Source organism: Symsagittifera roscoffensis, chromosome 4, assembly GCF_963678635.1.
Source record: "Symsagittifera roscoffensis chromosome 4, txSymRosc1.1, whole genome shotgun sequence".
NCBI lineage: Eukaryota > Metazoa > Xenacoelomorpha > Acoela > Convolutidae > Symsagittifera > Symsagittifera roscoffensis.
In genome coordinates, this window is record NC_087065.1 from 50,031,578 (window position 1) to 50,049,601 (window position 18,024).

The 18,024-nt window shown below is 34.9% G+C and overlaps 2 protein-coding genes across 4 annotated transcripts in view; one reads left to right on the forward strand and one right to left on the reverse strand.

Annotated features, from left to right (window-relative positions):
• Positions 1-1,120: 1,120 nt before the first annotated feature.
• LOC134844002 (MORN repeat-containing protein 3-like) lies at positions 1,121-4,571 on the reverse strand. Its single transcript, XM_063860442.1, has 5 exons — positions 4,381-4,571; positions 2,527-2,678; positions 2,228-2,387; positions 1,873-2,057; positions 1,121-1,330 (listed from the first exon to the last, which is right to left on the reverse strand). The coding sequence occupies exons 1-5, from the start codon at positions 4,526-4,528 to the stop codon at positions 1,247-1,249; spliced, it is 729 nt and encodes a 242-aa protein (XP_063716512.1). The 5' UTR covers positions 4,529-4,571; the 3' UTR covers positions 1,121-1,246.
• Positions 4,572-6,499: 1,928 nt separating this feature from the next.
• LOC134845297 (cilia- and flagella-associated protein 44-like) overlaps positions 6,500-18,024 on the forward strand; it is a 38,795-nt gene continuing 27,270 nt past the window's right edge. For all 3 annotated transcript variants that reach the window (XM_063862254.1, XM_063862255.1, XM_063862256.1), the window contains exons 1-9: positions 6,500-7,214; positions 11,065-11,227; positions 11,642-11,786; positions 14,617-14,791; positions 15,165-15,301; positions 16,327-16,577; positions 16,879-16,983; positions 17,209-17,403; positions 17,714-17,917. In XM_063862254.1, the coding sequence (XP_063718324.1) occupies positions 6,532-7,214; positions 11,065-11,227; positions 11,642-11,786; positions 14,617-14,791; positions 15,165-15,301; positions 16,327-16,577; positions 16,879-16,983; positions 17,209-17,403; positions 17,714-17,917 (2,058 nt within the window). In that variant the 5' untranslated portion in view covers positions 6,500-6,531. The remainder of the gene's footprint in view (positions 7,215-11,064; positions 11,228-11,641; positions 11,787-14,616; positions 14,792-15,164; positions 15,302-16,326; positions 16,578-16,878; positions 16,984-17,208; positions 17,404-17,713; positions 17,918-18,024) is intronic.

Here is an 18,024-nt window from a genome sequence, read left to right on the forward strand (position 1 = left end):
TCCAGTACTTTTTTTTGAAATTTCTTAACATCATTTGGAAAAACTTCAAACATTTCTGCACAAATATTCGAAATTGCCTGTTTTTTAGATCGAATGACGCAAAAGATTCTAACTAAACGATGAGAGTCAATCGTAAATTCACAGTTTAGTTCATTTAGTTGAAATAAGCTGAAAAAAATTAGAACTTGTTTCAATTTTTTGCAATCGTTTACTTTAATCATTGTGTTTGGGACACTGGTTTTTTTTTACTCAGCAATGGATTATCCTTGTTGTATCTTTGTCTAATTATTTTGCTTTTGAAGTCTTTCGAAAAATTGTTTTCAATCATGTATTTTGAACCGAACATCGTCAATGTGATAGACCGATTCAGAAAGTGGAACTCCTCAACCCAGGTAAAGCGTGAATTGTCTCCAATGCTCTATATATACTCGGCGCGCAAAAAGCAAAAAAAAAGAAGTTTTGTATATACAGCACTTACGCAAGAAAAAAAAAGAAATATTGTGTTCTATATACAGCCGGTATGCAAAAAAAGAATTCCAGTGTTCTATCTTCAGACGGTACGCAAAAAAAATGAAACTTAAGGGCAGTCAAATCAAATCATTTAGGTCTTCGCCCTAGTCCAGCAGTCTGATTAATACACTAACATACTTTTTTGATTCTGAGATTTATGTTGCGACTCTGCGCGACTTTAACCTAGGCATGATTGATGATTTTTCGCCTCAAGGTGATCACATTAGCGACGTTTATCGTCGTAGCACAACTCACGGACCTCAGCCCTCCAATTAACGCTTTGACACCAATGAAACAGCTCTATATTTTCAGTTTTTGTTCTCCAAAAATAGTTAAGCTAAAGCGATAACTTTGAATTACATGATTACTTTGGAAACAAATGTTGACTAGGAATATAACACTCAATCTAATAATGATATGTCGATGAGGACATTTTTAAAATCAAATCGTCAAACCATTTTCTATTAAGCCTTGAGCCGACATTAACTTGACTTTTATCAGAAAATTACTTATATTAAGCATAGGCTTCAACAAGGGACAAGCTGTTGTCATTCCATTTTTGAAAAATATGCAAGCCTTGCACGAATGATAATGAGTTTCGGATAGGAAATAATGAACCATATTTATTTAAAGAAAAAACACCACAAATATGGCTTTGCTTGTTTTTTGACAATTATTTTTATAACAAACATAATTTTCCAGTTTCACTGACAAGCAAACTATAGTCTAGGTTGATTCATAAACCATTTTCGTCTTCCAATTCATTCAAAACTGCATTGGTAGCTTCGTCGAGAACTCCTTCCGCGTCGGCTAGCTTAACCTGGAAACATTTACTGGCTAATTACCTATCATTACCCATTGAATACGAAATAATTTTCTATCAGCGAATATAAGACATGCAACAGACATTATTGAACAAGACAAAATTTCAAGTGTCAATGTATTTCTTATTCGTATTCTCTAGGAGACTAAAAAGTCATTTAGACTTTTCTTATCATCGGTCGCGAGAAAATTAAGATTAAGAGTTCTATAAGTAAAAACTAAGCTATTTAAACTAGCCAATTTTAACTAATACATCATTTCGATATTTTTTCTATTGAATAACTCACTCATTTGCAGGTTCCGGTAACACTGTTGACGATTTAGCAAGGCACTAGCACATAACTTTCAGTATTAATAAACATCATTTAAATTTTCTATAAATGAGTTATCCAGTTGCCTGAATTTTGTTAGTATGAAACTTCCTAAATTAGGATTTGATTAAAGCAAAAAGGCGATTTTATTTCAAACACGGGAGTGGGATAGTTTTTTGTGCAAATGCTTTTTAAAATTTTAGGCTGAGAGGTTCAATGTTTTGCTTACTTCGCTCAGCGGGTACTGTGTCGGATTTGAGGCAACGTCTCTTCCGTAATCAATCATCTGGCCGCACTTGGGGATGTCGTCTTTCCACACGCCCTCATACAGCTGTCCTTTGTCCAAATAATAGAAAGATCCAGGTCCATTCTTCTTGTCAAACAGCCACTGCCCCTCATAGCGGTTGTCATTAGCTATAGTTAAAAAATTAAAATTATACCGCAACATTTTTATCTACTAAAAAATTTTGTATGTAACTGAACAATACTACTGATACACCTACCCTAATTTACTGAACTTAACTGAAAAACGACATGAACACAAGAAATAAAGTGCGTGTTTCAAATTGATAGACAAAACTTACGCAGCCTAAGCATGCCCTTTCCGTGTCGCATGTCATCGTACCATTCACCTTCATAAACGCTTGTGTCCACGTAGTAATGTCTACCCCATCCTGAGCGTTTGTCTTGATACCACTCCCCTTCGAAAGTTTCGTTATTAGGATAAAATTGGGTACCGTATCCCTATGAAAAATATAGAGTACAGGTTCTTTACATAAGATAAGATATTTTAATTGGCAATTTAAGGTTATTTTAAAACTCATTTTAAAAATCGAAATAGTAATTATGCTTGTAATAAGCCTCAATTTAATTTTAAACTAACATGACGCTTGCCATTTTTCCAGCCGCCTGCATAGAGACGCTTATATCCTCCGTTTTTATCTGGGATGCTCAACGTTCCAAAACCATGCATCTTGTCATCTTTCCAATCTCCGTCATATACAGCCCCGTTCTTCCACTTCTGCGTACCCTTTCCTTAAGAAATTTAAAACTTTTGATACAAAAGCATTTAAAAAATTTTTTTAACCGGCAATAACGCATTATTTCGTGGACCATTTCTCGAGTCAATTAATTTTTAGGACAATTTTTAAACAGCTATGAAACTGAGATCATTTAATCCATAAAAAAAATCTTTCGACTAGACCTATATAACCCACTCACCCAAAATCGTTATGGTTGATCTTACTACATCTGGGTTTACATTATATCGAGAGTAATCACCAGTACCAAAATGATAAATCAGTCCCATTTGCACCAAAATAAAAAATCAATCGCGTTATTACTAAAAAAAACATTCAATTGGCCGAAGACTACTAGGCCGACTATTTTAAGCTCTTGGTTTAAGGTCGCCGGTAAATAATAACCATCTCCTTTTTTCGTATACAGTCCTACTCTCTGTTGGCGAGCTCGCAACACGTTGGCGCGACTGCGGCGCTCACTATTCTGCTGTTTAGTTTTCTTGTTTGAATAGTAAAAAAATTAATGTAATAAATCGCTGGCTCACAATTCGACCAATCCGAAATCAAGTTGAATAATTTTGGTACAAGTGGGACCAGTTTTTCATTTTGGTACAAATGAACAATCTTTTTACAAATGGGACTTCGCCCGTTATCTTAACAAATAGCTGCGATGACAAGGAATTGTCGAATTGGAAAATTGTGAATATGCTTGAGGATTTCAAGTTGACACAAAAAAGCCCAGTATTACTCATTGCTCGATTCCCAAAATTGAACAGAAATTGAAATAAAAAATTGTGTACCCGCAGAACCACCGCATTCTCGATCAATCGAAAAACCTGAAAATTTAATTTAGCTGAAAGCAACTCGCAACAAAATAAAATATGACTAGATCAGCAAAATTGGCACATAATTGGAGTTGCTGTATTCGAAAATTAATGCCGAAACTACCAAATAACGGAACTTAGTTATTTTTGGAAACTACAAGGAAACTGCAAATCCAATAGACTAAAGGAAAATCTTATGGATATTAGGTTTGCTTGGATTAGCTGGTTATCAAAGCAAATCTATTATCCAAAGAGCAAAATCTCTTTGAACAACGAGGATTATTGGTTTTCGACTATACGAGTATTGTTCTGCTCTGTGACGCTCTGTCTTTAGTTTGAACGGAGGCGGAGCGATAAGCAGAATGGTCCAAGGGCAGAATGGGTCCAAGAGCAGAAAAAAATTGACTTTTATTAGTTTATATGGGCTAATTGATGAAAAAAAAAAACATTATTAGAATTGTCAAAAACAGCAAGAAAATGCATAATTTTTACATGAATTGAATAGTTTCATCTTGATTAAAGTGATTAAATTATGCTTAAAATATTCCGTTTGTTTTTAATGTTAGTTTTTATACATTTTGTGTAATTTCTACACATCCATTTCTATTCCGGTTTTACAGGTGCTTTGTTTTTTAGATTGGCTGATGATGACTTTTATGTCGAAAACGTTTCTGGAATTTATTTTACATTGATCTGCCGTTTTTACCACTTAAAATATTCGTTTGTATGGTAATCTTGACATTTCTTATGATTAATTTACCGATTAGCTTGTAAAAACTAATATTTTTCTGTTTTTCTGCTCTTGGACCCATTCTGCTCTCAGACCATTCTACTTATTGACTTAGCCACCAGTTTGAACAAAGATTCAAAATTATACAAGCATAACAATCTGACCTGTTTTCTTGTTTTTAACCCAATCTCCTGCATATTCATTTCCGTTGACCCAGTAGACTGTATGAAGAAGTCCAGATTTATTAGCTTTTTCGTCCCATTCCTTCCAAAGAGGTTCAGATTTTGTATCCAGTTCCTTTAAAAACGGCATTTTAACTACTGCTAAAATGAATAGGGAAGAAGAAAATAAATATTGCTTCTTTTACAACATGAGCAGTTTTCTTGAAAACAATAAACGAACGAATATTTTGATTGTTTCTCAAAATTTTTCTTAAGAAAAAAACGAGATTCCTCTGTTTCTTTTGTGAAACATTTTTTTTTTGTCCAACAATTTTCATTCTCTTACTGTAATTTAAAATCAGTAATTTTCAAGAGAAAAAATTCGAATAATTAATGGTCATGAAAAACTGGTCATGAAAATGATTAAAAATAAAAACTAACATGGAACAATTTGTGATACAAAAATGTCTGTCGGATTAGCAGTATTTAGACAACCGCGTCAGTAAGCAGACAAATAATGTATTAACCAATCAGAATCGAGACAAAGGAAAAAAATAATAATTAATAGTTATTTATTTCGTAAGTTTGCTTTCTCATATCGGTTCAGATTGGTTGAGAATGCTTACTGGCAAGAGTACGCGATTGTCTAAATACAGACCGCACTCCAAAATGTCCATAGCCTCTTATGCTGAGAATTAAATTTTATTGATATATAATTATTTAAAACAAATTAGCATAGAAACTTCCGATCATTATAAAAAAAATCACTACGAAACTTTTTTTTCAATTTGCATCGTATTTTTTTCATGTGGTTATGAAAGGCTCTGAACGAAAGCCTAGAACTTCAATAAATATATAGAAATTAATTCCCATAAAATCACTAAAAAAGTTTCGAAAATACATTTTACTGGATTATAACTAAGTTTTTTTCGGCTTAACTTGATTTTTAATACTACTATTTATGCTAATTTCAAGCCTATTATAAGTCTTTTATTTTCGTTTTGTTTGCTCGAATTTAGACTAATTATCTCGATAATGAGAAATTTTTTGCAAATTTGTTGATATAGTTCGGATCAGGAGTGAAAGGGCTTCAGTATGATATATCACTCAAACCGTTACTATGATTATTTATAGTACCTGATTGTGCGTGAAAAACAAAAAAAAAAGAAAAACTAAAGCACCTTCGAAGACGAAGTTCCTTCATTTTCAATTGTCGGAATAAGAAGTTGTTCAAAGTAGTTTCTGAGTTTTCCAATTTTTTTTCTGGCCATAGAAATGGTATCGCGTAATAAACTATTCGTTCTCTGATTGAAATCTTTTTCTCTTCTAACAAATAAAAAAATAGGTAATTTACACGACGGTTGATTTAATTATACGGCTGACTTCATTATAAAATAAGGTTTATCCTGTTCCTAGGTTTGCCTGCCAGTGAATTTGTTTTTTTTGTTTTGACTATTGAAAAGTGACGGGAATTTTGTCTTTTGCTGTGTTGCAGTTTGATTTGCTTTTGTTCTCCACACAGTGAATTTGTTTTTTTTGTTTTGACTATTGAAAAGTGACGGGAATTTTGTCTTTTGCTGTGTTGCAGTTTGATTTGCTTTTGTTCTCCACACAGAATCAGGCTTCACAATTAATCATCGGAATGGGTCGAGTGATACATCATAATAAAGCATTTTCAGTCAAAAAATTGTTACGAGGTTGAGAGAAACCGGTTTGAAAATTTTGACATTGAGTGTTATTTTAATTGAGGCTACGGAAACTTGATGTTAATTAAAGGAAAACTAGTTTTTGAAGCTCTATTAAGCTCTTAAGCTGAGTTTTAGTTTTTTATCATTTTTTGAAAAAAATTGTTGTCGATTATGCCTAATTCATTTAGTTTCTACGCGTTTTTTTTCTCTCATCACGTTGCGCACAAAAAACCACACTATTTCCAAGAAAAAACAACCTAATTTTGTAGTTTTTTGAAGGTGATTGGAACATTATCTGCTACTTGCACAGCAACAGGCTATCCTTGTTGACAATTTCCAATTTGTAGATAACTTTGGTAGGAATTACAACAACAAAACTCTGCAAGTTTTGCATTTTTTGAGCCATTACTCTAATCTGGCAAATAAATCAATTGGTATCCGCTGCTATTTTTGAGTAATTTCAGAAATGTCTGAAGAGTCTGATTCAACATCAGCAAACAACGTCGAGAACACTGAGAAGGATGCGGACGAAATCGTAACCGATAATGCTGCTCAATTAGAAGAACAAATTCAAAATTCTGTAAACGCAGTTATTGACGCTGTAGCCGATAATGGGACTGGGGACGAAGGAGCTGACGAAGACACAGAAAATACTTTGGCAGAGGAAACAGACGCAGTAAAAGAAAATCTGCCTGCGTCAGAAGAAGAGGAAAAACAGCCAGAAGAAGTCGAAAAACAGCCAGAAGAAGTCGAAAAACAGCCAGATGAAGACAAAAAACAGCCAGAAGAAGTCGAAAATACTGATAATAACGATGAACTAAATTTTGAAGCGGAAAGAGAAAGTAGAAAGAGCGATGAATCTAATCTGAAACCAGAACAATTTGTTGATCCCGACGTATCAGTACATACAGAACCGAAAAGCTTACAGGATACACCGGAGAGCTCCGCAGATGTTAACAAAACAGAAGTACCTCCTGTTACAGAGGTTTCTGCACAAGTTGTTCATTCTGAGCCGACACTTGTTGAAGCAAACGAGGAAGAGCTTCTTCATAAAATTCCCGAAGATTTTTATTACGATCACCATGAATTGGTGACGAAACCCAGAGTATCCGAAAATTCAGAAATACCCGAATCCCTTCTAACTTTACAGTAAGAACGTTATATCAAATATTATGTTCATTTTTTAATGGTTTATCTATTATTTTTTAATAAGTCAATGTATTGCTGTTCCGACTTTCGAAGAAAACGGAATATTTATGCTCGGTATGAATTTTTTCATTCAATCATTTTTCGCCAAACATTTTTTATATCCTATTAAAGATATCGACTTCCTGAGTTCAAAATTAAAAAGATATTTTACCCCCAATCATTTTTTGTAAAAATCTAGGGGTTTGAAAATTGCCAAATTGGCTATGCTCTGGACTAAATAATGCGCGCTTTGAAGAGTTTATTGAAAATTTTGAGAGTGTAACGCGAATTATTTATGCGTGGTGAATTATCCCGAACAACAAAATCGTTCCAAATTGAATTGAGGCTAGCTAATTGGTCGTATTAATTTCGTACCACTCAAAATTTTACACTTTGATTTTGTCCAAAATTTATAGGTTTTCAATATTTTCATTTCCCAAAAACAATTCGATATGATTTAAGGGACAGTAGGAACATTCAGGGCTTTGCCCTGATATACGAGCAGTCTTGCTGTTTTTAATGCATTTTCGATAGCGCTGCGAAACATTGTCTTCTCTTTGAGTTTCGATTTTTGTGGCATATGAGAGACATTTATTATAATTGAATTAAAGGCTAAATTTGATTCTTTGCATGCTCCCTTAATGTAAAAACTGAGTCAATGTGGTTATCGAGCGTTGAGCGCATTTGTTTATGTCAACACTAGCTGAAAAAATTAATTTTTGCAATTCATCTTGTGAAAGAAAAAGTTGTACAAAACTTGGATTTTGTTGCTTGGCAAAAATTGGTGGACAATTGTCCCGACCATTGAAAATGGGGAGCAACTTTTGTATAGTGTGTGTTTTTTTTGTGTGTTGTGTAGACAATAAAGGTTGCGCATTTTGCCCATTTTTTGTTACCGTCCAGTATGCCTAAATTTTAGGGTTTAGTGCAGACCCGTTTTATCACACCCACAAAAAGAAAAAACAATTGAAAAAAAAATTTTAAAAAATCGGTTTACGAATTTTTGGCTTTTTTAAAAAAAATTATCTAAGAACTAAGAATCAGTAACGACCCAAGTTTGTAGCACTTAATCATATAAACATATTTTAATTGTTTGGAGGGGTTAAAAACTATTTGAGACCAGTAAATGAGCAGTCTAAACGTTCAGGGCTTCGCCTAGTTGTGAACCGTCTCTGTGTTTTGGCTTTATCTTTTTATTCCGACTTTTTTACTGGTCTCAAACCAAAGCTATTTGAGACCAGTAAAAAAGCAGTCGAAACATTCAGGGCTTCGCCTAGTTGCCAGCAGTCTCGGTGTTTTGACTTTTTCTCTTTGTTCCGACTTTCGAAGAAAGTGCGGATTATTTATGCTTTGCGCGATTTTTTTTATTCAGTCAGTTTTGGACTTTTCAACTAAGCATGTTCCACGGAATTTTTTTCATTATGTAAAAAACATTGTTTTCTTGAGCTCAAATTTAAAAAGATAATTCACCTGTGATTGTTTTTTGTTAAGTTATGGGGATTTGGAAAATGTTAATTTGATCAATTTGGGATAATTAACGCGCGATATACTGCGTTCTTTTAACACGCGTAAGCGGTGGATCAATAAGTTCCAACTGAATTGAAGCATCTCATGTATTCTGGGAAGACAAGACGCTATACGCCAAATACGTCCTTTGTAGTTTACATTAGTGTGTGTTGGGAAAAATACGAAAAAAAAAGAAAAAAAAACTTTAGTTTTTTTTATTTTTTGGTCAATTTAGAAGCATTTTTTTTTTAAAATTGGCCCTAAAGTTCAGTCGGAAAAGCCTTAAAGTGCTTTGTCCTGTTATTTATGAAAAAAGAGTCTTGTTGAATCTGTTTTTGCTTCAGCTTAATATTTGTTTTTGTTCTAGTTTCATGGTTTTGGTCTCAATGGTTCTCCCCTTTTTTCAACTCTAAACAACTTAAAACCATAGATAACTTAACTCCCTTTTTTGTTGCCTCAGCAATTTAACATCGCCACAGTTTAAAACCATTTTTATAACTTAACACCGTTTTATTCCAAAATGAAAATAAAACTTACTTGGGCACTTCGGCAAGCATCTAAGAATTAAACGAGAGAAATTTTTGCCATTTAAAGCCAGACAATTTTGGGCTACTTAATTCGCTCAAGTTTTGAGCAGAAATGACTTTGCCAATAGTTTCAATGAATCTTTCCAAAATTAAATGCAATGAACTTGCATATAATTTCATTTTGGAACAATAAATTGCGAATCGTTCCAAAATGAACCAAAAACAAGCAATAGTTCAATGAGTTTCAAAGGCCCGCAAATAATTAGACGGCCTTTGACTAATAGGGCCTAGATTTCCAGACATTTTGAGCCAGTACAGGAATAGTAAAAACAGTTTAATCAACGCCAACAGCCAAAACATCTTTCACATTGAGAACCGTTCTCAAATTTAAACATATAACGTGATAGCTTTTTCAGCTTTTTTTTTCGAATTGTTGGCACATAAACGCAAAGAAAGCAACCCGACAATTAGGGCGATTGTCCTGTGATAAAGTTGCTAGTGCACGAGTCAACTTCTTGCGTTCAGTTACGTTTCCGGGAATCTGCAAGGAATCAAAAAAAGCTGACAAAATTTAAGTAGGATTAAAAACTAGTTTTAATAATACGAAATGACAAACAAAAATGAGAAAATTTTTTCACTGGTTCAACCCAAACTAGATAATGCTCTGAAAAAGTACAAGTCAGTTTTGTTTTGTTTCGGACACTATGTTTCGTACTCTTTCATTTAAAACACGGTATGGTTTTTTAAGAACTTATGGCCACTCGATGCATCAAAAAAATTAATTTTCTGTACAAAGGCAGTTTTTCGCAGCTCATTACTTTTCGCTGCCCACTACTTTCCACCAGTTTTTCTTTAGTTGGGAGGGCAATTGTCACTCCCAAAACCGCACTAGTAACTGCGACAGTCGGTGTATATCTCTCGCTGAGATTTCTTAAATGCCTGATGACATTTTTTTTATGTGCTTGACAACTTTACGTCAAATTGTTATGAATTAGCACAAGCTGGTTTTTTACTAATCATAATTTTTTAGTGAAAAATCTAATCGAAAATAAATTGCGAACTTGTCGATAAGGGTCTTAAGTAGTTTAGGAAGCCTCATTTTAGCATAATTTTCAACACGATGCAGGGTAAATTGTTTTGTAGTGAAGTGACTACGTGTTAAAATGTACGGCGTTAAATTGGCTGGTATTAAATTGTAGGACACCAGTCTCAATATTTGTCAATCCATTTAAGAGCCGAGGAAATTTTCAAGTTTGCTGTCGTTACATTTCGTTTCTGTGTTGAATTTACATTTTGTGTTGAAATGGTTTCTGGTTCTCACTTGTACCCGTGTTTTCTCGAATATGAGCCGCATTTTTTATTGATTTAATCGGGTTAAAAACATTTGTTTCATTTGAATGTGTCTTTTTTTGAGAACTTTTCTTACTTCTGTAATTTTGTGATGAATTATGATACTAACGGAAAATTTTTCAACAACAAAGCCTAGTTTTACAATTAAAAGGAGCTTGGTGCGTCCTGGCTGGAATCTTTTTAATCTCTCGCTCCTAGCCAGATACTAATTTTTCAGTATACATGAACTTTTCAGTATTTTTAAACATGTTTTTTACCATTAAGGTTGTACAACATTTGTTTAAGGTTGTACAACTATTAAGGTTGTTCAACTTTTAGGTTGTGAATACAAAACTGTTTTTGTTAATTGCAATTATTTTTTACATGTGATTTCAAAATAGGTATTTTTATTTTTGATCGATTTAAAGTGACAATTGCATCATTTTTAGCCACGCGTTTGGATATGATTGTACAAAGAGAGCCAATCTTCATATTCTAGACGAGGACCATCTCCTCTTCTCTGCCGGCTCCCTCACAGTAGTTTTGAGCATCAAGTTGCGCAAACATACTTATCTGAAAGTGATCGGCGGAGGATCGGTCGGCGCCTTAACTGTTAGTGATTAAGGTCAAATTTGGATGCAAGTTTGTGTTTTTTTTTCGTATAAAAGCTTATGAAACAATTATTTTAAATTGATTTTGATGTTATTTATTTCGGCAATATTGGTTTTGTGAATAATGTCCTTCAGGGAGGCCTCCTCTAGGATTCGATCCCCTGACTATCTAAAGGGTCCCTTCTTTGGCAGTGTTTAACGACATCAACGTTCGGTCCAGCAACCCTAAATTTCTTTTAGAAGCGCCTTGACCGCCAAGATATTCAAAGTTTTGCTAATTATTTTCATTAAAGATTGCTCAAGACACTTATTAGCCCTGTCGGTACCAATATTTTGTGCATTTACTTAATAATTGTCACAGAAGTATTAGTTTGACTACTTACATTTCGTGTGAAAAAAGCATCTTGCTTTTCAGGTACATCCACAGCGGAAGTCCTTCGTGGTCGCAGAAAAAGGAAACAAACCCAATATTTGCGTCTATGAGTACCCAAGCCTGAAACTCTATCGAATTTTACGAGAGGGAACCGAGGAAACTTACTCCTTTGTCACCTTCGATCCTAGTGAGTATTGAAAAAAAATTGAAAATTTGTGAAAAGATTGTATTAAGGCAACAATTTGTAAAAACAATTGAGGTAGGTGCAGACCAAAAAAGCGGTTTTGGGCTTAAAACACAAAAGTGTTAGCTATCATTTTCAACGCAAAAATCTGGTAAAATTAAGTTCTTAAGTGTTTCAGGATTTGGTCTTAATCCTAGATTTGCTCTTTTGTGGTAGATTTGAGCTTTCGTCATCCAAAAAAATGTCAGCTGTATCTTTAAGAAGACTATTGTTGGGACCAGCGAAAAAGATTAAACAATAGAGAACGTGTTAATGGTCATAGCAGTTAAAAATAGTCTCTTCCAGAAAAGTATTCTTTTGAAAGAGTATTTGAATTGTTCCAATCAATATACCCAGGATCGAGAAAAACTAGGTACGTTTTAGATGAACCTCTCAGAAACTTTGGAATGTTTTGCCTGAGGCGTATCGTAAAGGTATTTATTCTAAATAGACATAAGAAAAATGGCTGGAAGAATCTTCTTCCAGTTTTCACTTAACGATTTTATTGGTGTCAATCAGCCTGTAGGTATGAGGCTCAATTAATAGAGGCAGTGGCTGCTGAGCGTATAATTTAAACCCAATAAAGGAGACGACGACTAGCGAGTTTCTGAAGTCTTTAAAATTTCAGACTTTTTTCATTTTTTATCCAATTTAGCCGAGTGTTTTCCGTCAAAAATGGTTGTACAAATTTTCTTGCAATATTTTTTACCTAACCTGAAATCTCTTCCACGTTTGTGATCGAAAACTTGATTGTAATTGCAGATTTAATCCGTCTTCGAAGTTCTTCCAACTTGAATTGATGGTGTAGGATCTATTGAATACTTTACTATATGCGAAATGTAACACTTGGTACTTATAACACAAAAGCATGTGAGTGGATGATTTTCAAAAAAATCTTTTTTTTTTAAAATTTCATTTTTGTTGAAAATTTTATCAATTTTTAAAGCATTCAGTACTTCTCAGATCTTACAAGGCAGTCGGAACATGTACGGCTTTGTCCTGATAGAGGCAGTCTTGTCGATTTGGTTCAAGAGACTGTAGATTTGGGGCAGCGCCTTCAATTTCAAGGTTGAGCCCGCCGGCCTCTCAGAGTTGCTAACAATATTTGATTTTTCTACTATCTTATGAAATATGCAAAGTACGGAGTAGAAATTGTTCCTTCTTCTACCCTCTAAAAATAGGTAAGTTTACCTTAAAAAGTAACTTAAGTTACCTCAACAGTTGAGGCAAAAAGTGCTCACCTTAACCTTGCCTAAAGCCACCTCAACTGCTACCTACCTTAATTCATCTCAAGTTTACCTTAAAACATGTGGGCGAACTACCTTAACTTTTACTTTAACTCACCTCAACTTTACGTTAAAAATTTAGGTGAAATTACCTTAAATTTTACTTTAAGTTACCCCAAGCTTACCTTGAAAATTTATCTGAACTGTGTATTCACCTTAACAATTAAGGTAAATATTCAATTTATTTTGGGGTAATTTCGGGTAAAACTCAAGGTAATTTCACCTCAAGTTTTAGTTCAAAGTTGAGGTAAGTTAAGGTAATAGTTTAGGCGGCCTAAGGTAGTTTTACCTATTAGGGTAAATGTTAAGGTAATTTTTTCAGGCAAACTTGAAGTGACTTGAAGTAAAAGTTAAGGTAGTTCCCCCTCAATTTTAGGTTAAACTTGAGGTGAGTTAAGGTAGTAGTTGAGGTGGCTTGAGGCAAAATTGAGGCGTGCATTTTTCGCCTTAACTCAGTTAGGGCAAATTTTTAAGCTAAGTTTTACCTTAACTTTTTGATTAGTTCGTTTGTTGGATTTTTTAATTGCTATTAAGCACAAACAGATTCAATTAGTAAAGCAATCCAGAATGTTGAACAATAGGGCGCAATTTAGCTTGACTTGCATTTTACATGCAAATTGTATACAGAACCGCCACCGGGAAGGCCTGCACCATTAGATCTAACGAAATATGAGCATTTTTGAGCTGACGAAAAAAAATCTGGTGATAAATATGTTAGAAGACAATCAATTTGAACGGAAATCATTCAAAAAAAGTACACTCATCAAATAAACAAATCAGTTAAATAGAAGACAAAGTTAGTACTTACCTGAAAGCTAAAATACCCTAATCGGGAATCACTAGAATTGAAACAGAAGAAATTTTCTTTTTCTCAGACCATAAACATGAGCATTGGAACGTCAAAAAGAAGCCGGAAACAAACAACTAGCGTTCCCAGTCGATCAATTAAAAAGCAAAGCAAGTGCTATATTGAACACTCAGTTGCAAGACCAGAAGGAATTTTTTTTTCTATAGGACACTCTTCTGTACAACTCATGTCATTACTATGAAGAAACCGCCCAGCTTTGTTTAGTTTTTAAGATAGATTAGGCAATTGTCATCCTTTCCTTGAAGCCTGACTTGAATTCCAGCCCTTGTCGAGAAAAAACTGAGTGTCGTCAAAAATTAAATGTTTTTTTTTTTTGTTGGATTCTCAAGTTCAAGTCAAATTGATGCAAAAATTTCGTGGTCCGACAACTGTGTCATTTTCACTGCTGCCAGTGGTATGGCAGCGATTTTGTTAGCAAAACTGATAACTAAAACAAAAAAAGATGATGTAGTTTCTTACTGAATCGGCATGGCTAGGGTTTTAGTACTACATTCCAGGATATTCATTTTTTTAACCTAAAAATTTTCTCATATCTCATATACTGACATTTTTGAAAGTACAGTTTTTTCTCCTGTGTGACTAGTCAAAATCGAAGTTTTTTGTTTGTCAGACATTTTGGATTTAAATAAACCTTATTTAGGCGGAGAGCTGCTGGCTTCGCTGGGCGGCAAGCCGGATTACATGCTTACTATCTGGAACTGGAGACATGAGCACATTACTCTGAGGTGCAAGGCCTTCTCCCAGGAGATATTCAGAGTCTCTTTTTCAAATGACCTCGAAGGCATTCTCACAACTGCAGGTCAAGGTCACATAAGGTCAGTGTATAGGAAATTTAATTAGGTTAATAATTAAAAATCGAATTCAAATATGTTGACCGAGGCCTGGGAAGCCAGAAACAGAAACTTAACTTGATTATATTGGTTTTCCATGTTTACCTACATCGATTTGAAAGGCCTAGTTTGATGAAGAAACTTGGTGAAAACTTTCAGGGGGAAATGACGTTTTGGTGCACTGTTTCAAAGGCTTTGCAATACAATTGATTTAGCTTACAAATCGAACTTTTAAGTGGAATTTTAAATTACCTCTTGCGCAAAAACTTGCGCTGTTTACTTAAAGGTTTGTCTGGAAGCGCAAGATTTATACCAAAGTTTTTCGAGACTTTTTTAAATGTGATTCTTTTGAATGCAGATTTTGGAAGATGGCACGTACGTTCACTGGTCTAAAGCTGCAGGGAGAGATCGGCCGGTTCGGCAAAACAGAGTTGTCAGATATCGAAGGCTATGTGGAACTACCCGATGGCAAAGTGCTCTCCGGATGCGAGTCAGGTAAGTTTCGAAAATCACAATTTTGTGAATATAGCAGTACTTATCAGTTGAGTTGCAAGATCAAAAACATGAATGATTATAGTTTGGTGACCGCGTCTAACATCCTAACTCTAATTAAAAGTATGCATCTACTGTAATGATTTTTTCCAATATTATCACGCTTGCGATTAGCAAGCGTAATCAAACTGGAATATAGACTTTTTTCGGGTTAAGAACATATTTAACAGAATCACTTGAATCAATTGGTATCTTGGTTCACAATGAATCTAATTTCTAAGCGCCTGGTCTGGAGGTAACCAATACGCTTTATAGATTGCGGCGTATATTGTATCGGTTTATTGGCCTCATATTGCGCCTTTCGACAAGCAAAAAAATTTTATGTGTGCGTGTCTGTGTTTTGAGGTTGAGGGGGACTTAACATCTTCATAGTCTTAATATTTTTAAAAAAATATTTTTTTGGCTTTTTTATTTTCTTTTTTTTGGGCTTAATAGGTTTCGGCCTATTCTATATCGGCTTAGAGTCCTCATGTTGTTTCTTTGACGAGCAAATGAAGTGTTTTGAGGTTGAGGTGGACGTATTAACTTTTCAGACGTCTGAAGTCTTGTTGATTTTTTTTCGGCTTAAAGGGTTTCTGACAAGGTATTTTCGGCTTTGTTAGCGCTAGTTACTCTATCTCCCGATACTTATTACACATTTATTGTCTTGTCATTTTTTTGTTTCAAAACTAGCCCTATTCATTTTAGTAGATCTAATTTTTTTGACCTGTTCGGTTTTTTTTAGTATTTTTGTTTTGTATCGCAAGTTATGCGAAGCTCAGCTTCACCTCTGTGTGTCAAACTTCATGTTCATCATTCATTTTTGTCCCCATTACAGTAGATGCCTAGTTTTGCTCGGAATCAGGTTGTTAGACGCGGCCAACAATTATTAAAAAATAATATATAAGCGTTTTTACCCTCATTTTTGTCCTGTCGTATACCTTGGTACTCTAGCTTTATTTGAACTGTCTTTGAATTTTGACATATAGGTAACATGTTGCTATGGGATGGTGGCCTTATCAAAGTCCAAATCGGGCGCAAAGGCAAGAAGCCCTGTCATTTGGGTCCAATACAGCAGTTCATTATGGACGAGGGGGAGCTGCTGACTGTGGGAATTGATGGCTATATACGCGTTTGGGACTTCGAGTCCATAGATCAAGCGGAAGCTACGGATGAAGGGGCTCTGTTTGAAATGGACTCAATGAATGAACTGCTAGTCAAAGATGAAAACAACAATAAGGTCTGATCGTTTAAGTTGACTTCTTTTGACAAGGATAAAGATATTTGAACAAGTTAAGATACTTTTCGACGATGTATTATAAGAAGAGGAGATACTTGAGTTTAAAATTTAGTTGCTTTTATTTTCGGCTATTTGGTTTTCTATTGATTTAGGCGAAATCTAGAAAGTATGCTACTTGAGTTACTATCTTGCAAAATGTCCGTTATATAACTTTTTTTTCCCATTTGGAACAGTCGTTTTTTTTTCAAGCCTACTAGAACGCACACGTCGAAAGCGTTTTATGAAATTGTGATCATTTTAGGCCATGTTGAAGTGGATGATCAAGGCGCTAGATGGAGACAGTCTCTGGTATGCACAGGATGCAGATGGGGGAATCTGGAAACTCGATCTCAGTTTCTCGCATACGGTTCGTTTCATGTCTTATAAAGCATCATCTATACTTTTGGCCCTTGATTCTTCCTTTGCGAAAATAAAAGATAATTTTTGCGCGACGCTTCAGCGAATTTTTTTTTCGAGACAGTATGACTCCCTTTGCTATCTTTCTGGTTTGTTTGAAGGTTTTTTTTCTGGTTTCCATTGTGGGTTCGTTTACTTTTTAAGTGCCTGCTGACTACGTAGCTTTTGTTTGCAGACGAAGCCACCCGAGAAGATGTTTTCGTTCCATGCCGGACCCATCAATGGCATGAGTTTCTCGCCCCTCACTGATTTGACAGTTACCACTGGAGCTGACAAGACTGTGAGAGTGTATGATTACGTCACCAAACACCAGCTATGTGTGCAAAAGTTCAGTGCAGCTGGCACATGTACCCAGTGGATGCCAACCAGTGTGAGTATCTTTATGGAAACTTTGTGGAACTTTGTGGAAACTTCAAAACGTCAATGAATTGTTTCATATTAATTCCATCAGTCTGTTACGAGTACATCAAGATGCAACATAATAATATCATTTATCAATTTCTTTGATAATGTAACTTAAGGTTCTGTTGGAAATCTTATATATGGCGATATCTTTCATATTAACTTTTTTTTTAATTCAGTTATGTTGCCTTGAAGTAACTGTGTCTTTTAAAATCTCTTTTTCTGTAGAATAGTTTTATAGAGATGACGCCCTTAAATCTTAGCTGTTGGTTTTCAAGGTCGACCCAAAGGGCTCCACCATCGTATGTGGCTTCGGAGACGGAGTGCTGCGGGTGATGCGCGTCACTAAACGGGAGCTGGACATACACCGGAAGTCCCGCATGGGCTCTGCCAGTTTCACCCTCACCCAAGTGCTCAAACCACACAATGCTGACGTCACTGCCATTCAGTTCAACCAGGACTACACTTACCTTGTCACAGGGGTCAGACTAGTTCAATCATATGTTTAATGGTTAACAGAAATTGTGGCATTTGCGACAAATCTACTGTATTGAATTTGATCGTCGGGCAATTAAAACTCTTTTTTAAT